This window comes from Cetorhinus maximus, chromosome 8 (genome assembly GCF_964194155.1).
Source record: "Cetorhinus maximus chromosome 8, sCetMax3.hap1.1, whole genome shotgun sequence".
Classification (NCBI taxonomy): Eukaryota; Metazoa; Chordata; class Chondrichthyes; order Lamniformes; family Cetorhinidae; genus Cetorhinus; species Cetorhinus maximus.
In genome coordinates, this window is record NC_135886.1 from 96,514,245 (window position 1) to 96,541,229 (window position 26,985).

The following is a 26,985-nucleotide window of genomic DNA, read 5'->3' on the forward strand; positions in this document are numbered from 1 at the left end:
GGCACCTAATGTAGCAAAGTGTACCATTACCATCACAAACAGCCTTCACTTCCATCAGCAGAAAGATTCCCAAGAAAGAAAGGAAGACTTTGACCATTAGACTTTTTTGCTCAACCCATGATAATTCCCCATTACCTAGTGCCTAATCGACATGATATCGACCAGCGAGTTGCTACTGATGTGAAAAAAATGCAACATTGAGTCATAGAGTCAAAGAGGTCTACAGCACAGAAAAAGGCTCTTTGGTTCATCGAGTCTGCACTGGTCAAACAAATACCTAAGTATGCTAATCCCATTTTCCAGCACTAGGCGCATAGCCTTGTATGTCATGGCGATGCAAGTGCACATCCAAATACTTCTTAAATGTTATGAGAGTTTCTGCCTCTACCACCCTTTCAGGCAGTGAAGTCCAGGTTCCCATCACCCTCTGGGTGAAAAAATTCTCCCTCTAAACTTCCTGCCCCTTAGCTTAAATCTATGCCCCCTGGTTATTGATCCCTCCACCAAGGGGAAAAGTTCCTTCCTGTCTACCCTATCTATGCCCCTCATAATTTTATACACTTCAGTCATGTCCCCCCTCAATCTCCTCTGCTCCAGGGAAAATAACCCCAGACTATCCAATCTCTCCTCATAACTAAAACTCCCCAGCCCAGGCAACATCCTGATAAATCTCCTCTGCACTCTCTCTAGTGCAGTCACGTCCTTCCTATAATGCGGATTCCAGAACTGCACACAATTGCTCCTTATTCTGGTTGGCAAAACGAGCACACATTAACATACACTCAGATACAAGGATAAATTCAACCCCCCACCACCTCCCCCACCCAACCCAATGTCAGTGAAGCAGTTTAATTAATAACTGGATAATCAACATATTTTATATATATAATATATAATATATATATATACATACATAAATGCTTAAGTATTTGAATTGCCTATTTAATGTTTGAAAATATGCTAAAATCTTTTAGATCAAATATTAATTGGAAATGGAACTAAGAAACATTTAATTCAAAAGAAATAAGAATGTAGTTGAGCATGAGGTGAATTAGTACATCAACAAGGGACATCCAAAGCATATAAACAAATCAGCCAACTTAGAAACAAGAGGACAATACAATTCTTTAATGTAGTTCAACAAGATAGTTCTAAAGGGCATGCTACAGGTCAATGCCGATTTTCCATATTTGCACAATATTATCAAAATATTATATATGTTTATGATTTCTCAACATTTATTCAGATAATACTATCAATAAATGAACAATCTTTGTGCTGCATACATTCATCACATTCCTGGGTAGAAAGTCAGGATCATCTGACATGTCAATCTAAAACTGATTTATTTTTACAGGAATTCAGAATTTTACCTCTCTATCAACTCAACCATACATTCAAGGTCAAACAAATTGCCTTCTGATGCAGAGAATGTTGCTAGCGCAAATTAAAAATACACATTTTAAGTGTCGCAAATTAGAAGTTTGCCTTTCTTGTTTCTGCTCAGTTGGTTTTGTCTGTTTGAGTATTGTGAGCCTAGAGTGGGGGATTAATTTGGGTGGGGAGCACTGGATTAGATAGGGGCTTTCAGGTTGGAGGTTGGCCGGTTACTGGCCAAGTACAATCTGACTGTCCCACATGCATAGCCCTGCTTTAGAGATGGCGGCGTGGCAAACCTGTGGGGTTGAGTTATAGTACAGTCTGGTGCTATACCACAGTGTTCCAGGATTCTCTGTGGGTTGTATTCTGAACTTGGGGTTGTATTCTGAATTTAGAAGATCATTTACAATAGTGCTTTGTCCAGCCCTTGGTTCAGCGTAAACCACTTCCACTTAAATCTATTGCTGGACGAGTTTTTCGTATTTGAGTAGATGAGGAGATTTTTATTTAAAAAGTCACCAACCTGGATTAATTCTCTTTCTGATGAGTACAAAGAACTAGCGGAATTGTTTAAGGAACCATTTCAACATATAAGGAACTGCCACTGTGTTTGTAACTGCTTTGTGTTTTTTACTGTAAGCAGAGTTTGTTGGAGCCAGATTCACTACAGCAGGGTCTCATTGTGTGCAGATGTATCTATATTCAATACATGGTTGCTGACCAAATTTTATTCATAAGCTGCCAGCAAATATATGATAAGGGATTCCTGTGGTTTATTGGGTTCGGTTCCCCCAGTAGACAATAACAATAACCTACATTTATATAGCACATTTACCATTGTAAAAAGTTCCACTTTACAGGAGTGATGTCAATAAAAAAATATTTTTGTTATTTTTGACACTGAGCCATCGAAGGAGAAGTCAGGAAAAATGACATAAAGCCTGAGGGTTTCAAAATCGAGGTGTTGTTGGACAGGGAGCCAGTGAAGGTCAGCAAGCACAGGGCTGGTGGGTGAATGAGATTTGGAGAGAGTTAAGATTCAGGCAGCAGAGTTTTGCTGAGTACAAGTTTAGGTTAGTGGAAGATGGGAAGCTGGCCAGGGGGGGTGGGGGGGGGGGGGGGGGGGGTGGGCAATGGAATAATCAAGTTCAGAGGTAACAATGGCATGGGCAATGGCTTCAGCAGCAGATGAGCTGAGGGAAGGTTGGAGACGAGAAATACTACAGAAGTGGAGGCAGGCAGTCTTAATGATTGTGCAGGTATGTGGTCAGAAACTCAACTTGGGGTCAAACACAGCAGTGAGGTTGCAAATTGTCTTGGTCAATTGGGTAGAAACAGTGGGCAGGGAATGGAGTTTCTGTTGGGGACCAAAGATAATGGCTTCAGCTTTCCCAATAGTTGGTTGGTGAAATTTCTGTTCATTCAATCATTCAATGTTGGCCGTTGAATCAGTAGTGTGACAGATCAGAGACAGTTAAAGGGTTTAAGGAGGCAGTGGTGAGATAGAACTGAGGGTTCTTAGTGGTGGAACCTTATGTTTTGTTTTTGTATTTATCTCCTAGGACTAGCATGTAGATGAAAAATAGCAAGGGACAAGAGTAGGTCCTTGGGGAGCTCTAGAGGTAACAATGCAAGAGTGGGAAGAGAAGCCATTGCAGGTTTTCATCTGGCTATGATTAGAAAGATAAGAATGAAACCATGCTAGGGCAGTTCCACCCACCTGGGGACAGAGTAGAGGCATTGGAAGAAGATGGTGTGGTCAAATGAGGAGGAATTCCAGTAAGTTAAAACATTTGTGAACAGTGCCATTTTTGAAGTGTGTTGCCAAAACTTCACCCTCCATGAATTGCTCATGTTAAATCAGTCAATCTGTTATTCTATAAAGACAAGGGGATTTTCTTATGCAGCGCAAATATATTTTACTGTAGCTTAAGGTGAAATCTTTAAAGCTTCAAACTCTAAATGCTGTTAAATAAACAAAGCTTGAGGCCAAGTAGAGTTTGGGTGTTGCTTGGTGAGGAAACTATGCAGTCTGGATATTGTTTATGATTTTGAGGATCTAGGCTGATGACTGTCTTTATTTCTACTCTTATTTTTAAGAATGTTTTGTATCTGTAACAAAGTGTATTAATTTGAAATATGATGCTAGATACAAAACTAACAGTTAGATGGCCCATTACTACTGAGGCACCATGAAGAATAAGGTAGCAATGGCTAGCAATAAACAAGCTGCACTGAACAGGCTTTTCGCTAGAACTTCATTGTGAGCAAACAGAAGTGAAACAAACTTCTCTGTCACTTCTCTGTCCAACAAACAATGTATGGGTGCTTGAGCAATTACATTAGAAATCTTCAGTGCAATGTGAGAGTCAGATTATCTTTATTGCAGGTTTTTGGCAATATCAGCGTAGGCCCGTTCAATCTCTTCCTTCGTTGGACAGGTATGGCTAAACTCATTTCGTTTATATGCATTGTTCAGATAACGCCAGAGAGCAAACATTTCTGCAGGAATCTCAAAATCTCGGTACTTCTTTGTAGCCACCTGCAAAAGAGGCCAGACAGACATATCCAATATTACTTGAACATTGAAGAAAATATATGAAAACAGTGAGGTGCATGAGCACTACATTGCCAACTATAGTATGGCTTGGAAGCTCACAGTGTCTGAATAATGTTAGTTGTCCAGCAGTGCTAATCTACACAATTTATTCAGCATATGCATAGAAAGAACTGCAGACCCAATTTTAACTTGGTGAGTTGGAGTCAGACACCCAATTTAAGCCCCACCAGATTTTACACTCCGTTGACAATTGTTGCCCAGCAGATTGGGTGAAAGATCGGGTTTATATAGCCATCAGACATCAGCAAGCAGAAGATAAACTAAATTAAAACTTCTACGGCTCATCAATTGATTTGAGTATGACGGCTGATCTCAGAATTCATTAAATGCTTTAAAAATATTTATTGACAGATCTCTCATATTGCTCATGGTAGGTCAGATGAGGTCCTGTTTTAAAAAGACTGATCATCAGATCTGTCAAACACAAACACCCAGACAAATGTGCAACTGTGACCCCTATTCCTGCACCTGAGTAAATAACCATGGTCAAGGGAGGTTACCTCAATATGATAATTTAGGTGGGCACCTAACCCATAGCCTTAGATCCACGTTAGACATCTGCTAGAGGAGTTGTGGCAGGGTGGGGAAAACAAAACTAGCTATTACTCAGTCAGAAGCCTGCATCACTAGCTCACACGCATTTACTCCTGTAGCAGAGTAGTCTCCTTTATAATGAGGCCTTGAACATTGTAAGGCAGGGATGTTTGATGGGACTAGATACTGTGCACTTTCAGGGCCAAGATCTTTGTTTATCGATATGATAGATAGTATGATCAGGGGGATACACTTCCAGGTTTTAAAATTATTTATCTGATAAAATTCCATCAAATGTCCCTTGGAAATATTTGTAATTCATTTAGATAATCAAATGGAAAAAAATCCTAAACTTCCACACAACTGGGTATTTATGTTACACATTACATTAAAACAAACCTATTCTATGATTCCAGTTAGACATCATTCTTTCAATAACCTAATGCTGGCAGAATATACAACAGACAAAATTTTATGCATTGATTCTTTCAGATATGGTTGCTGAAGTCTTTCCTCTTTTCTCTTGAGGGTAACAACTCATTAAGGTACTGACAGCTCCCATTGCTAAAGTAGCATTCCTTCCGATGTTTTCTTAAACCGTGAGGGCTTGTTTGACTTATTCAACTGTGGGAGGCAACTTGGACTTGTCCTGTCCTCACTTGATGTATAAACATGTATATGTTTCCTTCAGGGATCACTGGATAGTGATCCGAAGCGGGACCTTTGTTCATTAGCTCCTGATCCCAGTCCAGGAAACATAAGCCAAATTAATTCCTCAGTTCAGAAAATCTAATTCATAATATAGAAGGGTTCAAACAAGGGACAGCCAGAAGGTTATTAAAACCTTACTGTGACTTTATAAATAAACTATTTGTGCATGACTGCCAAGATATTCTACAGCCTGTTTGGTGTTGTATGGCGTTGAGAAAGAGGATCAGTCGTGATCATATTGAATGGTGGAACAGGCTTGAGGGGTCGAATGGCCTACTCCTGCTCCTATTTTCTATGTTTCTATGTATTTCAATACAGTCTACCTATTTTTTTAAAAAGTGCATGGGTTGCAACTATATGACGCTCCGGTTTGTGGAACAAAATTAGAAAAAAATAAACCACCCAAGATAAATCTATTATATGCTGCTTGTGTTTGCTGTCCAGATGCAGTTGTTGTGTGTTGTGAAATTAAAGTGGTATATCGCAGAAAGCTTCCAGGGCACCAGGTCTACTCTGACAATTAGGAATTGGGCCGAGCTGTTCCTGTTACTTCTTAGAATATGGGGCCTCCTTCATCCCTCCTACCAACTATATATTTTCAAGAAATTTAAAATAAATGATACCTTGATGATGTGCAGCTTAGGTAGCAGATTGCAGTCCGCCAGTGTCAGTTCATTTCCATCTAGATACTTCCGCTTGGAAACAAGAATCATCTCTGAACTATTAGCATCAATTTCATCAGAAAGGGGTTCTTTCAGATAGTTGTCCAATCTTTTCAGCTCCTTCAGCAGGGCCTTCTCAAATTCTAGAAGGTGATAATCACGTTGCATAATTCACATTCGCCAAATGTCAGTTCTCAATGTATTGAACTTTTGGAAGTCAATTAACTGTCAGAAAATAATGCCTGGAATATCTCATGACTCCTTTGTTTAAGATATATTTGACACCTTAAAAATCTGAGTTTAACTCTCAGGTTAATGTAAAGCTTCACACACATGTTACAATACTTCTAAGACAATTTGTTTTCTGTGTGGAAACTTAAGGGCAGAATATTACGCTCAGGGTGAGGGCACGTGCCTAACCCGAACAGCGTAAAATGAAATACGATGACGTCGGCTCACACGATATTTTGGTCAGCGGGCGCGAGCAGGAGTTGGCAGTGCGCCTGTCGATAATTAAAAGGCATATTAAGGCCATTAACAATCCAATTGATTTAAATTTTTCTCTGCCCGTCCAACCCTATGGTTGGCGTCATTAAAAAAAAAACTTTTTGTACTAATTCCTAACATGTCCCTGCTCATGTGGAGACATGTTTTTCAACATCTTACAATGCTTTATTTTTCATTTTCAAAACTGCTCACCTCCCTGAGGCAGCTCTGTGCTGGGCAGGATGGGGCGGGCCTTATTTGGCCCACCAGCATGAAATCACGATCCGGCCCCAATCGCGGGCGGTGGACGGCTTCCTGACTGCTCCCGCCCGACCCCGCCAAGCCAGCCCGACGAGGGCAAAATTCTGCCCATGGTGTTCAAAGATGCATTTGTTAAATAAATCGTAAACTTATAAGAAAGTTCTGTGTGTGTGTGTGTGTATGGCTGAATAATACACGTGCACCAACGGTGGATTCCGCATCCGCAAGTTGGCTGTGATCTAACTTCTGGGTCTGCTGTCAATAGTACGTGAATTGCCGTCAATTAATGGCAAGGGCGGGTTACAGAACGTCATCCCGCCCAATGTGCGCTGGAGGGCAGGGTGTCCAGTCTTAGTGGCTGCAGGTCGTGACCCGGAACAACCTGGCATGGGGCAGTGTCAGGTGACCCACCAGATGCTCACTCATGAGAAACTGTATATTGTGAAGATTTGTGAATTTTCTAGTCTGGCCAGGTAAATCTATTTAAATTTGGGCTAATCTCTGCCAAGCATGTCAATTTTCAAAGGTGGCACATTTTTTTTAAAAATCAGCAAGTCTCGCACCTTTTGGCATTAAGGAGTTGTACATTTATTACATAATTTCATGCATAGGTATCTGCGCCACTGGAGTGAGGAGAGAGGTGTTGTACAAGGAGCAAAGCTGCCCCCAGATACAGTGAGACCGCACTTGGTGCCCTCCTGTGTGCAGTACATGACAGACAGGGCCAGCTCACGCCGAGCGCTGGGAAGAGGAGGAAGTCCAGGCAGACTTGTGCTGCGAGGGTGGGGGTGGCCAACAAGGTCAACAGTGTTGGCATGATGAGGAGGGCTTTGTCCCAGTGCCACAAAAGGCTCAATGACCTCATGAGGTGGCAAGGATGAGTATGGCATCAGTATAAACAATCTTGCTTCAGTGTGATTTACGCCTCACTAATGAATGCAAGAGGTAATTGAGGTTCGTTGCTCCTCAAAGGTGGCATGATTCCGCAAGGACACTGCTGTGCTAGACCATGCCATTGTGCATGTCAAGCAATGGTCTAGTTATATGCAGGTGGTTGGCAGGACTACCTTATGACACATAAGCATAGGCTTCAGTTGGGCACATGCTGATCTGTTGATGGGTTTGAGACATCACAAAGGCAAGTATTAAATTTGTGATGAAATCTCTGGGTCAAACCTTTTCAGGAGAAGCGAGCCCACAACACCAGCAAGAGACCCTATACAGGCAGGGGTACACCCAACATGGAATTCCTGACGCCTTATGAGGAGCAAGTGCAGGCCCTGCTGGAGCCCGACCTGTCCAGGAGTATAGGCAGTGGTGAGATTGGAGGGATGCCTGGTTCTGGTGAGATGGCAAAAGTATCAGGTTGGATGATAAGAGGAGATGGCTAGTGGTGGTCTAGTGGAGGATAGGGACTATGCAGTGTGTCCGATGAATAGAGTTCACACATTGGAACCTTGACAAAGTTTCATGATCTGGAGCTTCAGATTATCATTCATGGGTTCATTGTGTATGTAGAGTTTATTCACTCGTGCCAGACCGTGAAACAGTTCATGTGCGTCGTGTGACTGGGCTGATGTGTCAAGTGATTGGATACCGGATGACCCCCTCACTGATTTCTCTGTTACAGGAGAAGCCTTTTCAGCGCAAGCTGCATGAGAAGCTGTCCAGCGACCTCCCCCCTCCTCCGAGGAACACTTGAAGGATGCAGCATCCCATCCTCTCTCTGCACCCAGCACCATCCAGATACTGGCAGATTGGCAGGGTTTAGCACGTCAGACAGGGGACATGCATACACTGGTGAGGGCACTTCACATTCGCACATGCTGCTGCCGGAGATTGTGGTGGAGCAGACCTCGGGCAGTTGGAGGATTATCCGATATGATCCAGAAACTGATTCCGAGTCGGATGATCAGCCTTTGGAGTTGTCCGTAAGGCGGCAGATGCTGGATGTTCAGCAGGAGGTCCCTGAAGATTTGGCAGATATACCAGAGGGGTTGCGTGCTCTGGCCCAGATCATGGAGGTGTCCATCCAGGCCTGTGCACTGCAATCACCGACTCTTCGGAGCATCAAGCCTCCTCTATAGACAGACTGTCCTGGAGGGGCAAACTGAGTGTATTACACGCACAATTGTCAAGATGTGCTGTGACCTGCACACCATTGCCCTGGCTGTGAGCTCAGGGGCTCACGCCCAGGGTGACAGGGGAACTGGGAGCTTGGTCACCCACCCAGCCCCAGGAACCCCATTGGCCCTAATGGCAGGGGTGAGCAGCAGCTGCCTCCATCTGGAAGTTCCTCGCAAGGCACTTCTGATGGGGGCAGCATCTCCTCTGTCCATCAGCCATTGACATAGGCCTTGACCATTACCATGGCAACCGAAGACTCACATGCATCTCAGCAAGAGTCTCCTGGAGTGGCTGGCCACTCAAGGCCACAGCTGCACAAAGGACACCTGCCAAAGTCATCGAGGGAAGGAAGGTGGCAGATCAGACGCTTCTCTCCAGTAAAGCCACAAGTAAGAGGGGAGCAGTGCACCGGAGCATCCATAAACATGTTAGTAAATATCCACATTAGTCACAAGTAAGGGCACATGGGTGAGGTCCTTAATTATTGACGCTATTATGCCTTGAAAGCCTGTGGATAAACATCAAACACACAATCCTTCATGCTGATGTTCTTATTGATTGCTGTGGCTGTGTAATTTGTGTCTGAAGGTAGAGGGAGGAAATCAAAGGTTGAGGGAGGGCAGGAGGAATCATGTTCTCATGTGGGTTGATGGGGAATGTTTGGACACAAGGGCTACAGGACTCTCTCATTGCAACTGGGAAAACAAAGACTGAGATTTCACTGAACTCCTTCTGTAGCTGTGGCAAGAAGCTCCAAGGCCGTATTAAGGCATCCCAGGTGTCACGGTCATCCACTCAATTGCGGCCAGGACCATCTGCAGGAGCATTGCCATGACCCCTCAATTCATCATCGCCATCGGCCTGAGAGGAATGGCTTCCATCTGGCCTATCGTCATCCTGCAGGGCATCTCCTCTTTGTATAGCGATGTTACAGAGTGTGAAGCTAACCACATCCATCAAAAACACATGTGATTGGGAGTACTGTAACGCACATCCAGATCTGTCCAGGCATTTGAAGTGTACTTTTAGGAGTCCGATGGTTGGCTCCACCATGGCACTGGTGCTGGTGTGGCTCTTGTTGTACATCTTCTCTGCATCAGGTTGTGGTACCCTCACAGGCATCATTAACCATCTTTTCAGTGGATTGCCCTTATCACTTAGTGGCCATCCCTCCAAGAAATCCGGGCAAGTGAGAAGATTTGGAACCTGTGAGTTTGTAAGGGTGCATGAGCCGTGACTGTTGCCCAGGTAGCTGGCACACAACTGAATGCCCAGCTGCTTATTGTTGCGCACGAGCTGCACATTGATCTAGTGGAAGCATTTTCTGTTGATGAAGGCACTTGGCTGTCCAGCAGGAACCTTAATTGCTACATGCAGGCAGGCAATGGCTCCCTGCACCCTCAGAAAACCTGCAATTGATGTAAATCCTTAGGGTCTATTCATCTGGTTTTGGACATCCTGCGTGAAGGAGATGTAATTTCCAGCCCTTCAGGACATGGCATCTGTGATCACCTTGATGCAATAGTGTGCAGCAGGCTGTTTTATCCCACTGAAGCCTCCTGTCTGCAATAAGCCTGTTGTGAAGAAGGAATGTGCCACTGTCAGCTTCAATGTGACAGGTGTCAGATGTCCCCAAGAGAGTTGGATGAGATCTCCCCTGTGAACATGTCACATACTGATGTCACAGCTGCCCTCGAAAGCCTGAGTCTTCTTCTGCATTGAGTCTTGCTCAGTTGCAGGTAGTTAAAGGGAGGCAGTGCATAGTGGCATTGTCACTGGGCTGGTTATCCAGAGACCCATGGTAATGCTCTGGGGACCTGGGTTCAAATCCCACCACAGCAGATGGTGGAATTTGAATTCAATAAATATCTGGAATTAAAAGTTTAATGATGTCATGATTATAAAATGTTTACTAATGCCCTTTAGGGAATGAAATCTGCTGGCCTATATGTGAATCCAGACCCACAGCAATGTGGTTGACTCTTTAAAAATGCCCTCTGAACTAAGCCAATTAGGCAATAAATGCCAGTGATGCCCACATCCCACGAATTAAAAAAAATATGTAATAGGTTCATCTGCACTTCCGCTGAGAGTTTCTGGGCTCCTCCTGACCCTTGGGATCTGGTGATGCTCTGTCCCCTTTGTGAGGAACTACAGCATCCTGAGCCTCCTTGTGGTAAAGTGGAGTGCTATGTACCTTGAAGAGAATGTAGTTAATTGGCCAACTATGTTCCTGTATTGACCAATTGCTGTACAGTGCGGGGTAACTGTAAGTCTGGAGGCGATTGAAGAAGCACACATGGTGTGCTCTGTTCTTAGTTCCAATAAACCAACAGTGTTTGTTCAGTTAATCAGCCTCTCAGCCTTTATTGTTTCTCAAGTACCAACTAAGCTGTTAATATCAAGGTTGCAGCTAGCATTCACCGGACAAGGCGAACCTGATAGCCAAAAACATAAAACTCCCTGTGTTCCCTTCTCGTAGCTACTCCCCCTAATCCTTCTCTCCTCCTCACTGGAGGTTGTGTCTCCAACTGAGCCCACAATCCTCATCTGTCTCAGATACTTGTCACCACTCACCCCTGGGTAAAGGATAGGAAAACATACAATCAACAGAGACCTCTGAATCAGAGAAGTGTCCTCCTCATGAAAAAGAATCCAAAAGGTTACTCTGCCCACTCAAATGAGCAGCCCCATCTGTCATGAATCTCACCCTGAAGGCATATTATTGCCTTCTGACCGTATTATGGCAGTGAGATAAGTAGTTAATTACCTTAATTGGGTTTTCAATTGCTATTTGAATCACAGAAGCGGGTTCCTAACTTTTGGACCTGTCCGCTTATCGTTTTATTAGGATGATGACTTTGTAAACGGCTCTGCGAAGCAGAGAACCCTCCCAATCTGGGATCATTTTATTCAGCCTCGTTTTTGTGTGTGCGTGTCTGTGTCTGTGTACTGTGTGTGCTTGTATGTGCATGTGTGCATATGTGCATGTGCGCATGTGTGTGTGCACTTGTGCGCGTGTGCGTTGTGGTGCGTGCATGTGTGTGTGCTTGTGCATATGTGCTTGTGTGTGTGTGTGTGTGCACGTGAGTGTGTGCGCATGTGCATTGTGTGTGTGCATGTGTGTGTGCGCACATCTGCTTGTGTGTGTGCATGCATGTGTGTGTATGTGTGCATGCGTGTGCGTGAATATGTGTGCGCGCATGTGTGTTTGTGTGTGTGTATGTGTGTGTATGCCCGTGTGCGCGTGTGCGTGTATATGTGCACACGTGCGTGTGCGTGTGTGTGCTTGTGTGTGTGTGTGTGCACGTATGTGTGTGCGTGCATGTGTGTATGTGTGCGTGCATGTGTGCGTGCGTGCATGTGTGCATGTGTGAGTGTGTGTGAGTGTGTGTGTGTGTAAGGAATTCAAGCAGCAGAAGAGACAGCATGTAGAACAGTTTGAGCTGCTCTTGAAGCATCATTACGTTGGTCTCTTCAGTGCTGGCTCTCTCAGGAATTCAGTCTGTCCTCAAAGTTCCCCGTAAAAACAAGTTTACTTTAATCAGGAATCCAAAACATGTATTGACATTCTTTTAATAATCATTTCACACGCTCTTTTGAGCTAATTGCATCATATATATTTGACAGAAAAGAATATTTTTGCTAAATGCTGTCATTTCACTGACGTATCAGCACACATTTTGCTTCACTTTAATAATAGAAAAAAAATCAAGTTTCTGGGAAATCTTCACTCAGCCAATACTAATGATTCTGAAATATGTCATTTTGCTTCTTTATAAGCATCTGGAAAGATAAATCATGAAAAGATACAATCTCACTAACTGCTAACGAATGGAAACCAAAGAACAAAGAAATGACAGCACAGATTGCTAAGAAAATTCCATAGTTTCAAAAGGACCCATTCAACTAAACAAGAATTTTTATCTTCCCATTCATCCAGGAATCAAATCCAGAAATATTTACATTTCCAGTTCAGCGGTCATGAAAACACTTTTTGTATTTTACTGCTCACATTAAAGGTGATGCAAATAGTTGCTTATGAGCACCTGACGACATTTGTTATCTTTTTGCAGTGGGAGTTAGGTAACTTGTGTGAACCTGCCATTGTGAAGCTGATGCAGACTGGAACTTTCTGGAAATACAGTCAATATTGCAGTGGGGAAAATGGTACAAGAAGCCAACAACTCGATCCCCACTCCTGAATTTGCCATTGGAAATTTTCCTCCCCCCACCCTCCCCACCCTCCAGCTTTGATAAGTGAGCACCATCAAACCCAAAACCATATAACCCCCCACAAAAAGCAACAGATGCTAGCTCAATTAATAATTTTAAATCTGAGATCAAATAGATTTTTGCTAGCCAAGGGTGTTAAGAGATATAGGTCTAAGGCAGGTAGATGGAGTTACAATACAAATCAGCCATGATCAAACTGAAATACTGAAAGATTTGAGGGGCTGAATGTCCTCCTGTCCCTGTGCTCCTATGTTACCATTCATAATATAACTTAACTCTACTATAACTACTTCCAAATTCTCAGAATATCATTACATAAAGACGTGAAGGCTTTTATGCTTGGGCTCCAAAACTTAATGTCTTCTTATTATACAAGGTTGCTGATCTTTGGAATGACTGATTCCAAATGGAATAGGTTTTCAATTACATGATGCAAATTAATGACACTCTAATAGGGCCAGGATGACAGGACACAGTGTCCCAACAATTAATTTATTTAGATTAAACCAAACCCACGAGGACCAATTGAAGTCATTTTCCATCCTGTCTGTAAACACAGGCTGGAGAGTTTACCACTAATTCATTGTTGTAACAGAACTTACTTTCATTGGCACCTTTACTTGTGTTCTTGATGTACGCTGAAAATTTGGCAAAGATGTCACTGCCAGCGGCATAAGATTCTGGCTGTCGTGGAGTGAGGTGTGGGTACCTGACGGAAAGAGGATAACATGAACTCTCTTCTGTATATGCACATCAATTTTGTGTAAAACATTCAGGCCACAGATTCCTAAGAAAATTCTATGGTTCCAAAGGACCTATTTAATTTATGACATGAATTTGAGGCCCAATTTTTATCTTCCAGGAATAAAATCCAGAAATGTTTGCACTGCTGGTTCAGAGAGTCTCACCTATACACAATCTATATTAAGGACTTAGAAGAAGAAACAGGGAGTAATGTATCTAAGTTTGCTGACTATACAAAGCTAGGTGGAAATGTAAGCTGTGAGGAAGACACAAAGAGGCTGCAAAGAGATAAAGACAGGTTAAGTGAGTGGGCAACAAGATAGCAGATGGAGTATAATGTGGGGAAATGTGTGGCTATTCACTTTGGTCGCAAAAATAAAAAAGCAGAGATTTTTTTAAAGGCGTGAAACTTGTAAATGTTGATGTTAAGAGAGAGAGACTTGGGCGTGCTTGTATAATGAACATAAAGTTAGCCTGCAAGTACAGCAAGCAATTAGGAAGGCAAAATGGCGTGTTGCCTTTATTGCAAGGGGATATGGAGTACAGGAATAAAGAAGTCATGCCACAATCGTACAGGGCTTTGGTGAGACCACACCTGGAATACTACGTGCATCAGGATATATTTGCATTTGATGCAGATTGGTCCCTGAGATGAAAGGCTTATCCTATGATGAGAGAATGAGTAAATTGTGTCCCTGTTCTTCAGGGTTTAAAAGAATGAGCAGTGATCTTATTGAAACCTACAAAATTCTGAAGGGGTTTGACAGGGTAGACACTGAGAAGTTGTTTCTGCTGGCTGGGGAATCCAAAAAATGGGAGCACTGCCTCAGGATCAGGGGAGGATCATTTAGGACTGAGATGAGGAGATATAGCTTCACTCAAATGGTTGTGAATCCTTGGAATTCCATATTGCAGAGGGTTGTGATGTTTCATAATTGAATACATCTAAGGCTGGGATATAAACAGATTTTTGATCTCTCAGGGAATCAAGGGATATAGGGAATGGGCAGGAAAGGTGAGTTGAAGCCCAAGATCAGCCATGATTGTATTAAACAGCCAATTATAGCAGGCTTATTCAAAAAGGGAGGGAGACAAAAAACAGGTATCTGTAGGCCAATTAGCTTAACATCTGTCATTGGGAAAAGGGTGTAAAGGATGTAATAGCAGAGCATTTAGAATTATATAATCTAATCAAGCAGAGGCAGCATGGCTTCATGAAGGGGAAATCATGCCTGACAAATTTATTATAATTCTTTGAGAAGGTAACTAGCAGGGTAGATAAAGGGGAACCAGTAGATGTAATATATTTGGATTTTCAAAAGACGTTCGATAAGGTACCGCACGTAAGGCTACTTAATAAGATAAGAGCCCATGGTGTTGGGGGTAGTATATTAACATGGATAGAGGATTGGCTAACTAATAGAAGACAGAGAGTTGGGATAAGGGGGACATTTTCAGGATGGCAACCTGTAACTAGTGGAGTGCCACAGGGATCTGTGCTGGGGCCTCAATTATTTACAATATATATTAGTGACTTAGATAAGAGAAGTGAATGTACTATCGCCAAATTTGGGGATGGTAGGTGGGAAGGCAAGTGGTGAGGATGACACAAAGAGTCTACAGAAGGATATAGACAGGTTAAGTGAGCGGGCAAAAAAGTGGCAGATGGAATATTATGTGGAAAAATGTGAGGTTATGCACTGTGGCAGGAAGAATAGAGGAGCTTAATATTATTTAAATGGAGAAAGCCTGCAGAAGGCTGTAGCACAGAGGGATTTGGGAGTCCTTGTGCATGAATCCCAAAAAGCTAACATAAATTTCAACAGGTAATAGGGAAGGCAAATGGAATGTTGGCCTTTATTTCAAAGGGAATGGAGGACAAAAATAGGGAAGTCTTGCTAAAACTATGCAAGGCACTAGTTAGACCACACCTAGAATATTGTGAACAGTTTTGGTCCCCTTATCTAAGGAAAGATATACTAGCATTGGAGGCAGTCCAGAGAAAGTTCACTAGGTTAATTCCGGGTATGGAGGGATTTTCTTATGAGGAGAGGTTGAGTAGGTTGGGCCTGTACTTATTGGAGTTTAGAAGAATGAGAGGTGACCTTATTGAAAAATATAAGATTCTTGGGGGCTTGACAGGGTAGATGCTGAGAGGTTGTTTCCCCTTGAGGAAGAGTCTAGGACCAAAGGGTATAATCTCAGAGTAAGGGGTTGTCCATTTAAAACAGAGATAAGAAGGAATTTCTTCTCTCAGAGGGTAGTCAATCTATGGAATTCTTTACCGCAGAGGGCAGTAGAGGCTGGGTTGTTAAGTATATTCACGACTGAGATTGACAGATTTTTTAATCAGTAAGAGAATCAAGGGTTTTGGGGAAAAGGCAGGAAAGTGGAGTTGAGGATTATCAGATCAGCCATGATCTCATTGAATGGTGAAGCAGACTTAATGGGCCGAATGGCCTACTTCTGCTCCTATGTCTTATGGTCTTTTAGCAGGCTCGATGGGCCATTTGGCAACTCTTGCCCTTATCTTATGTGTCCTTGTGTGCAAACACTTTTCTCTATTTTACTTCTCACGTTGGAGAACAGCTGAATTCCCCACTCCTAAATTTGCCAATGGATATTTTCCTTTCCCCCACTTCCTACCAAGCAGGAATCTGAGCAAAAAGTCTCCCTTGACTGACGCATCATATTTAAATAGTCCCAGGAGTTGGGACTATGTAAACTGCTGCAGTTCTCTGCTTTCCTGTTGCAGTACAGCGAGCTCCAGGCAAGAACAGAAGAGAGGTGTCGGTACTGCTTGTGGCTGTAGCGGGATGGTCACATCAATGATTGAATGAAGTAAGGATCCTCTTGTGGCTATTTCTCCTTCTCTCCAGCCTTCCTCTAACCGGAATTGTTTCACATCTCAGAGAATTCTTGAACTGTAACTTTGTACTTTGACTTTGACTTTGTAGATTGTAGATTGACTTTGTGATTGTGAACAAAACACCAACAGTTTGACTCTCCCCACAGATGCGGCTGGATCTGCTGCGTATTTCCAGAATTTTCTAATTTTATTCCAGATTTCCAGCATCCGCATCTTGTCTGAATTAAATGTGGGTAATAATCGTTACCATTCATGATCGAAGCATTAGTAAGCAGCCAGAAATGGACGACGTCACCGTCTTCTGCTCAGATCCTCTGTTGGTGCGCAGACTGATCAATATCTGCGATCAGTTCAAACTGGCCTCAGGAGCCAGGGAAAATCATGGCAAAAGCTAGGCCATGTTCTTTGGGAACTGGGCTGACTGATCCTTTATTACCTTCACTGTCAGGTCAGACTGCCTGAAGGTGCTGGGGATATGGTTCGGAGAGAGCAGGGCATCGTTAGAAACTGGAAGGAGTGAGTGGCTATGGTGAAAAGAAAACTGCTCATGCGGGAGCGATGCTCCCCCTCCATTGTGGGTAAGAACCTGGTCATCAGGTGCGAGGCACTCTTGGTGCTGCAGTACGTGGCGCAGGTCTGGCCCATTCCTCACTCCTGCGCGGTGGTGATTACCCGAGCCATTTTTAATTTATCTGGAGGTCGAAAATGGATCGTGTTTGCAGAGACACGATGTACAAATCTTTAGATAAAGGGGGAAAAAACGTGCTCAACATCGCCCTCATCTTGATGCCCACCTTTGTGTGCAGCTGCATCAAGCTGTGCGTAGACCCTCTTTCGCAAACACCAAGTGTCACTATGTTCTGAGGCTCTACCTGACCCCGGTGTTGCGAAGGATGGATCTGGCCACGCTGTCCCGGAATGCTCCAAGTAGTTGGACCCTGCCGTACCACCTGTCCCTCGTGGAAAAATTTATGCAGAGAAACACCTTTGACCACAAGCCCATCAGGCAGTGGTCGGCACTTAACGTCCTAGAGGCCCTGCGGGAAAAGGAGATGGTGGATCCTGTCGGATGGTTCCCCCGAGTAGACTGTCAAAGTCATTTGGCAGAATGCCTCATCGCCAGAACTTTCTAACAAGCATCAAGACGTAGCTTGACTGGTGGTGAGAAAGGCCCTCCCTATCAGATCCTTCCCACACGCCAGGAGTCTCATACCCTCCGCATGCTGCCCTTGAGGTGGCTGTAGTGAGGAAGAGACCGTTGTTCACCTCCTTGTGGAATGTGCGTTTGCAAAGAAGGTCTGGAGAGGGATGCAGTGGTTTCTGTCAAGGTTCATCCCGAGCAGTTCTGTGACACAGGGCTCTGTGCTCTACAGGCTGTAACCAGGGACACACACCGAGACAAACATCAATTCTCAAATAGTGGGGTAAAGGGTGGACTGAGGGGGTCTCAAATAGTGGGGTACAGAGCAGACTGAGGGGGTTCTCACATAGAGGTATACAGGATGGACTGAAGGGGCCTCTCAGAGCGGTACAGGGCTGACTGATGGGGTCTTTCAGATAGAGGGGTGAAGGGCAGAAGGAGGGGGTCTCTCAGATAGAAGATTCAGGACAGACTGAGGGGGGGCTGTCACATAGAGGGGCCCAGGGCAGACTGAGAGTGACTCAGATAGAGTGGTAACGGACGGACTGAGAGGGTCTCCCAGATAGAGGGGTACAGGGCGGACTGAGGGGATCTCTCAGATAGTGGGGTACAGGGTGGACTGAGAGGGCCCCTCAGGTAGAGGGGAACAGGATGGACGGGGTCTCTCAGATAGTGGGGTACAGAACGGATTGAGGGTGTCTCTCAAATAGTGGGGTACAGGGCCAACTGACGGGGTCTCAAATAGTGGGGCACAGGGTGGTCTGAGGGGGTCTCTCAGATACAAGGGTACAGGATGGACTGAGGGTATCTCTCAAACAGTGGGGTACAGGGCCGAGGACTGGAGAACAGCTAATGTGGTTTCGCTATTTAAGAAGGGTTGTAGAGATAAGCCAGGGAACTACAGATCAGTGAGTCTCACGTCAGTGGTAGGGAAACTATTGGAGGAAATTCTGAAGGAGAGAATCTATCTCCACTTGGAGAGGCAAGGTTTGATTAGGGATAGTCAGCATGGCTTTGTCAGAGGGGGGTCATGCCTAACAAATTTGATTGAATTTTTTGAGGAGGTGACCAGGTATGTAGATGAGGGTAGTGTAGTTGATGGAGTTTATATGGATTTCAGAAAAGCCTTTGACAAGGTCCCACATGGGAGACTTATAAAGAAGGAAAATGCACATGGGATTCAAGGTAATTTGATAATGGATTCAAATGGATGGTGGATTCAAAATTGGCTTAGTTGTAGGAGACAGAGGGTAATGACAGAAGGCTGCTTTAGTGACTGGAAGCCCATGTCCAGTGGCATACCACAGGGATCTGTGCAGGGTCCCCTATTATTTGTCATTTATATAAATGACATAGATGACTATGTTGGGGGTAGGATTAGTAAGTTTGCGGATGTCACAAAGATTGGCCAGGTGGTTAACAGTGAGGTTGAGTGTCTTGGGCTAATGGAAGATGTAGACGGGATGGTCAAATGGGCAGATAAGTGGCAGATGGAATTTCACTCTGAAAAGTGTGAGGTGATACACTTTGGAAGGAGTAATTTGACAAGGAAGAATTCAATGAATGGCATGACAGTAGGAAGTTCTGAGAAACAAAGGAACCTTGGCGTGTGTGTCCATAGATCTCTGAAGGCGGAGGGACATATTAGTGTGGTGGTGAAAAAGGCATATGGGACACTTGCCTTTATCAATTGAGGCATAGATTACAAAAGTAGGGAGGTCATGTTGGAGTTGTATAGAACCTTGGTGAGGCCACAGTTGGAGTACTGTGTGCAGTTCTGGTCCCCACATTATAGGAAGGATGTGATTGCACTGGGGGGATGCAGAGGAGATTCACCAGGATGTTGCTTGAGATGAAACATTTAAGTTATGAAGAGAGGTTAAATAGACTTGGGTTGTTTCCGTTGGAGTAGAGAATACTGAGGGGTGACCTGATCAAGGTGTACAAGATTATGAGGGGCATGGACAGGGTAGATAGGGAGCAGCTGTTCCCTTTAGTTGAAGGGTCAGCCATGAGGGGACACAAGTTCAAGGTGAGGCAGGAGATTTAGGGGAGATGTGAGGAAAAAAATTTTTACCCAGAGGGTCGTGACGGTCTGGAATGCGCTGCCTGGGAGGGTGGAGGAGGCGGGTTGCCTCACAGCCTTTAAAAAGTACCTGGATGAGCACTTGGCATGTCATAACATTCAAGGCTATGAGCCAAGTGCTGTTAAATGGGGATTAGGTAGGTAGATCAGGTGTTTCTCACGTGTCGGTGCAGACTCGATGGGTCGAAGGGCCTCTTCTGCACTGTGTGATTCTGTGATTCTGTGAACTGCAGCTGGAGGATCATCAACTCGGTGAAAGGCGCTCTTTGGTCTACTCAAAACTTGTTGGCCTTGTGCAAAGTGTTGTCCCCGACCCGAGTGTTGCAGACTGGCTCATTCCAAAGGACTACGTGCTGAGGGATGCACTAAAGTTTGGGGCACCCACCGCAAAGGCGCAGTGGGGAAATGTCGCTGTCTAAGACCTTTCAGCCATAGTGCACCAAGGGCCTGGGAATTGTATAGACCCCTTGGACTGTATGACTCACATTGAACGTATGCAGTGAATATTACATATGTCACAATTGTATTGAAGCACCTCGGAGTGCAACATGATCTATGTAGATAACAAAAATACCATTGCGCTGTCTGACTGTCTGTAATGACTATGTTGAAATGTCTGTAATGTTCATTGATTGTGTTGAAGCACCTCATGATCTACGTGGAAAAGTTGAGTATGATTGTACTTTTTGTGATGGCCATTTTGAAATGTTTTGTAATGTTCTTTCAGATATTTTATGAATAAAGTATATTTTTCCTAAAGAAAAGTGAGTAGCCAGAAAGTAGCAAAAAGCTACAAGTAAAAAAACAGCAATCACCACAAAATCAACCAGTTAAATCACTCAAGTATTTCTTTCAAATTGTTTTCAGTGGCCATCTTGGCTGCTCACTGATTTTAGCATACATCCATAAAAATAAAAGTTGAGTAATGCTGAAAAAAGGGACATTTTTTGTCAAAGCTTTTCACCTTGCACTCATCAGGTCAATTAGCAAGAATATCAATGTAAGGCAAACAACAAATTTATACTTTATGAGAAGAGAGTGCTGATTGGTTGGCATAGGAAGGAGGAGTAAAACCTATGGTCTACCTTGTAACAATTATTACATTTCATTTTATTCAACCCTTTCAGATGCATAGGCATGAAATACACAAGGGGGAGGTGCGGGAGCGGGTGAATGCGGGCGTGCCTCCGATCGGCGCCCCCAATTGTGGGCGCGCCACCATTTTATGTGGGTGGGCCAATTAAGGCCCGCCCAGCGTGACGTGTGTCAGGAAGTGCGGGCGGGGTGGGCGGGGGGGGGGGTGGGTTCCCTCAGCCGGGAGTGCACTCTTTCGCGTGCATGCGCACATAGGGGAGCACTGATCTCCCTGAGGTTAAGTGCTGCCTTAGGGAGATCAGCTCCGAATTAAAATTTGCAATAAAAATGATAGAAAAATTTCCCTGACGTGTCCCCTCATGTGACATAGTGCACCAAGGGCCTGGGAATTGTATAGACCCCTTGGACTGTATGACTCATATTGAACGTATGCCGTGAATATTACATATGTCACAATTGTATTGAAGCACCTCGGAGTGCAACATGATCTATGACACTGTCACATGAGTTGGGACTTGCCCATAAGTTTTATTGAAACCTTTATTAAAAAGTTAAATACCCTCATGAAACCTCATTCCGCCTGTGAATGAGGTTTCATGCTCTCTCTGAAGCCCGCCAGGGCTCCCAGCCTGCCCGTCAACCTTAAGGTTGGACGGGCAGGTCCATTAATGACTTTAATTAGTTTCTCAATGGCCTCAATAGGCCATTGACAGGTCAGTGGGCGCACAGCTGATTCGGCTGAGCTCCCGCCAAACTGAAAATGGAAATGATGTGGGGTGACATCGGGAGCTCCACCCGACGTCATCCTGTGTCATTTTACGTGTCGGTGAGCGGGCCTCGCCCCCGCTCGCCGATCGGAAGATCCTGCCCAATGGGAATATATAATCAAACATATGGCCCAGGCTTCAGCTCAAGATCGGAAACCTTGGGCTGAACTTTACGCTGATCGGGTGGGTGCACGCCTGACCCAATTGGGCGTGAAATCGTGCGAGATGGTGTTTAGCGAGCGTCCCAACATCATCTTGCAATCGCACGATATTTCGGTCGGCGGGCGTGCACAAAAGTCGGAAGCGCACCCGGCGACAATTAAGAGGGCAATTAAGCCCATTAACAGCGCAATTGTCTGTCATTTTACGTAGCCCGTCCAACCTGTTGGTGGATGGGTGAATTGTGGTCGGGGGCCAATCATGGTCGACGATCCTTTTCCTGACCGCTCCCAGGCCCACTGATCCCGCCCACCTGCCTAGCTGAAAACTCAGGCCCTTATTTTCCAACCTAACTAGACAAAAAATGCACAGTGACCTTCCACCGATATTTCAGGGCAGTCTTCCAGTGGAGGATCCTTCACATCCGTGCAACAAACCTTATAGGGAGCAATACAGAGAATCCGTGCAGAAACTACACCCCCTTTTTATGGCACTAGCTGCCATATCTCGGTAAGTGAAGAGTCCAAATGTCCTAAAACTGCTTTTAAAACATCTAGGAAGAGAAGGTAAATGTGTAACATAGGTGGAAAAGAGGGTAGTGTGGGTAAGGGGGTAAAGTGCGTGGGGTAAGGGGGTAGGGCAAATAAGAGGGTAGGGTAACAGGTGGGTAGAATGGCAGGATAGAAAATGGGTAGGGTGGTATGTGGGTAGGGGACAGTAGGGTAGTTGGGTGAGTGGATAGGTAGATGGGGGGATAGTCAGGTCAGGTCAGTGTGGAATGAAGTTGGTTTGGGTTGGGACTAGTCAGGTTGGGTCAGAGGGCAGTCAGGATAGGGGGGCGGGGTTAGTTGGAGGGAGTCAGTGTGAGTGATTTGGGGGTCAGTTGTTAGTTACCCAGGTGTTAGACAAGGTCTAAAATTTCTTGGGTAACTATTCAAGTAAGTAAATCGGAGCTGTCCAAAGTCTCCAACTGTAACTCAGAGTTGGAGACCTTTTCGGAGGATCCCAGGGAGAAGGAGAACTGCCCATCAGAAGTTCAAACTTCCTGGGCAATTCCCACGGAGTCATTGTGTTGGGCCTTCCAGGGGGTCCCATTGCGCGTCTTACAGGGTATGCCCGTTCTCTGACTATCCAGAGGTCGAAAGATCTGGGCCATAATAAAAAATAATCAGCATGAATTCCAATAGCACACATGACTAATTTTATTGGATTCTTTGAATGCCCTCAAGGGCCTCTACATAAGTAATCTGGTAGGTGACTTTTCCAAAATGCAGTTTGGGGATGCGCCGTCATTCTGACTTTAATGGACATGCAGGCTGGAAAGAAATTCTTGATATCTTCTATGAATGACCAGTCTCGCTATCTTTATAGAATTGTAGACAGGTTACGGTACAGAGAGAGGCCATTCAGCCCATTAAGCCTGTGCCAGCCCCTGGAAGAGCAATTTAGCTGGTCCTACTCCTCTCCCTTTAGCTATAAAAACCTTTTATTCTCTTAACCTTTTAAAATGTGTTGTTAAACTTAAAAGTAAAAGTTAAGTCATTAAAAAAATCATCTCAGTCTTAACCTCAGGTTCCTCCTCCTGAATTAAACCCTAGGAAAATCTCCACTCCTGTTCTCAGCCCTAGGGCCATCTCTACTCCCTTCACCAGGCTCCAGGCTCTGGATTTTGTCGCTCAGGCTTGCCAGGTGTTAGGAAATGGACTCCACTCATTACTGACTTCCACCAATCCTATTGTTCATTAATTGTTCTGCTCTTTGATCCTTATTCTCCATTCCTGCCATCTTCTCCACTTTTATTCCTATGTTCCACCTCTCAACCAATGCCCAAACCATCCAGTAGGAACTGTACTAGTCTGGCTAAATGAGTTCAAATTACTATATCGTAGTAACAGCGACATTCCTATTATGGTCCATATTTTATACCTGGGTGGAGCAAGTGTTTCCTCAAGAAACTCTTCAATCTTGATGAAATCAGTTTTCAGCTCTCCATTGAAGATAAGGAATGGAGGATTGGTGCCCGGAGCCAGATGTTTCAGCTCTTCTGGTCTCCTGTGAGAATGAGAACTGTTGTCAGCAAAATAATGGAAATACATGACTCCAACATGTTACAGAAATAAGATTAAGGTGGGGTGAATTTTAAAATCGAAAAGAGGGTGGATTGGGGTCAGATCAGATGGTAAAAGTTTAAAAATCTGAAACCTGACACAAAGCCGCCAACTTTTGGGTTTAAAGTGGGTAGAGCGTGGTAATATGGGCAGCCAGTTGCTCCCAGGAGATGTGTTGGCCACTAAATAGTTTAATGTGGTCCGTAGCCTCCTATTTAACTAGTTTTACAGGTTTAACAGCAGGCAGCAAGTTTCTAGGGCCTCATGAAAGCCGGCAGTTGAAGGGAGGCGAGGAGAAATTTGATGAGGAGGTAAGTGTCTTTATAGTACTGCCAGGAGGGGTAAAAATGCTTCCACTTCCCACAGCCTCCCCCATCATACCCATCGGGGGTCAGACTCCCCAGGTTCAGGTATCTGAAACCCCGTATCCTGGGATTGGACCCTGTCCAGGTGCCGTGGATTGGACCACCTAGGATCGAACCCACCAATGTCGTTGATCGGCCTTGCCTGCTTCAGCAGCCTCCTCCAGAACTCTCTCTGGCCAACTGGCAGTCAAGCCTGTAAATCAAGCTGATTTCCAAGCAAGCATTTGTCAAGGGCAAAAGACACGTGTTGTGGGGTTAAAACTCGGTAGCATGCAGGGAAACCTGGGTATCTCATCTGACCCCACCACCACCACCACCCCCAGCCCACCACTCTGACCTCTGTATCCCTCCACTTTCACTATCCAAGGCATTGTGTCTCAGGTACAGAATGAAAGTCTCCTTTCACTGATTGTTGGCAGTAACTAGCGATGCTGGATAGTCAGGGATGCCTAATTTCAAAATCCTGAGTTGTTTAATCCCTGCAAAATAGTGCTCCATGAGGGTCCAGTTCTCAGGGCGTTTGAAAACCAGGATAACAGAACTAACACCAGAAGCGTCCTGTGTGAGGCTCTGTTCCAAGGAGTCAGCATGGTGTCCAACTGCAAACACACTTCAATTCTTTTAAACTAACTTCCTTGTCACAAGTTTGAATTGTGCGACTACCAGGGCGTTCCTAGACATTTCCTTAACAGTCCTGATCATCCATGCTACTTCTCGAACGTGGCTATATGAACAGTGTAAACGTTATACTAAATGTGCCCTAAATAAACTCATGATCACCAAGAAAATGAACATGAAGCATTTGACTTGGCTCAATGTTGTGACTGATCTTAGAAAGTTGTGAACTCAAGCCTCAGTCCAGAGATTGGAGAGCATGGTCTAATTTGACACTCCAGGACAGTACTGTGGGAATATTTTCACCTGAATTCCAACTTTTCTACGGCTTGACCGGTTCGCAGTATTCTGTTAAAAAAAAATGCTCTATTGGCTTCAATGTTTAGTCTCTCACTGTTCACTGTATTTAAAGGGAACCTGTCAAATCCCTACCCTGTACCTTGGACCAATAACTTAACAGATGTTTATTGATCACTAAGACAAGTTAACGAATGACAAGTTATTTTCAGTTCATGAGAAAACACCATCAAAGCTAACTGATTATCATCTTAAATACGTTTTTTTACCTTTTGTGGGCATCAATGGCTAGACGAGCTTTTATTATCCATTGTTAGTTGCCCTGAGAAGGTGGTGGTGAGCCTTCTTCTTGAACCGCTGCAATCGTTCAATACTGCTGAGCAGTTTGATAGGCACTTCAAAGAGGCACCCACACTGATGTGGGGCTGGAGTCACATATAAGCCACACCAGATGAGGAAGGCAGCTGTCCTCTCCTAAAGGACGTAGGTGAACCAATTTGTCTTTGACAACAATCTGACAGATTTGTGGCTGCTTTTACAGGTTTTTGAAACTGAATCAAATTCTCAAACTGGCCTGGTGGGATTTGAGCTAACATTTCTAAATTATTAATCTAGACCTCTGCATGACTATCCAGTAATATAATCACTATATTACCTTGTCACTTCACTGTCTCCATACACTGTCGCCACCTGTCATTTTTATAGAAGCTATTTATAGACTTTATAAAACTTTTCAGAATACATTATGCTTTAAAACACATTTAAAAGTATTTTTCCAAATCCATTATGTCGAAAAATCCATATTTTTGGGGTCTCTACATCTACTGAGTATCCTCAGCTGATCTCCATTCAGTATGCTATTAAAATAGTTCTGAGGGCTTACCTCCTACACCCCCTAGTTGTATAGATTTATGAGCTGGCCACAACTGAAAAGGAAACTTAACAGGAAAATATATAGATCCGTGAATTGATTTGAAAATGTAAAAGAAAAGAGGGACTTGCATTTATATAGCAGTTCTCACAACCTCATGATGTCTCTAAGTGCTTTACAGCCAATTAAATACTTTTGAAACATAGTCACTGTTATAATATATGAATCAGGGCAGCCAATTTGCTCACAGCAAACTCCCTCAAACAGCAATATGACAATGATCAGGTAGTGTTGTTGAATGAGGGATAACTATTGGCCAGAATGCCAGGGAGAACTCCCTCTTCTTCAAAACAGTGAACTAGGATCAAAAACAAAAACAAAAATAGCTGGGAAAACTCAGCAGGTCTGACAGCATCTGCAGAGGGGAACACAGTTAACGTTTTGAGTCCATATGACTCTTCATCAGAACTAAAGAAATATAGAAATGTGCTGAAATATGAGATGGTAGAGGGGGGTGGGACAGGTAGAGCTGGATAGAGGGCCAATGATTGGTGGAGGCAAAGAAGAGATTGCCAAAGATGTTGTAGACAAAAGGGCAAAGGGGTGTTGACGGTGGTGATATTTTTAAGGAATGTACTAATGGTGACATTAAGGGTAGAAAGCAGGACAAACAAGTGGCAGATGCCCCTAGTGGGGGTGGGGTGGGGAAAGGGCTCGAAATGGGCTAAAAGATGGAGATAAAACAATAGATTTAAAAATAGGTGGGAAAAGAAAAATATATTTAAAATATATAAATTATTGGAAAAAGGAGGATCGGAAAGGGGGTGGGGATGGAGGAGAGAGTTCATGAT

At 44.1% G+C, this 26,985-nt stretch overlaps 1 protein-coding gene across 1 annotated transcript in view; it reads right to left on the reverse strand.

The window, feature by feature from the left end:
* Positions 1-1,113: 1,113 nt before the first annotated feature.
* Positions 1,114-26,985, reverse strand: part of clic2 (chloride intracellular channel 2) — a 31,847-nt gene continuing 5,975 nt past the window's right edge. The window contains exons 3-6 of the mRNA XM_078547270.1: positions 23,805-23,930; positions 13,620-13,726; positions 5,869-6,050; positions 1,114-3,922 (exon numbers count right to left, since the gene is read on the reverse strand). Coding sequence (XP_078403396.1) covers positions 3,761-3,922; positions 5,869-6,050; positions 13,620-13,726; positions 23,805-23,930 — 577 coding nt within the window. The 3' untranslated portion in view covers positions 1,114-3,760. The remainder of the gene's footprint in view (positions 3,923-5,868; positions 6,051-13,619; positions 13,727-23,804; positions 23,931-26,985) is intronic.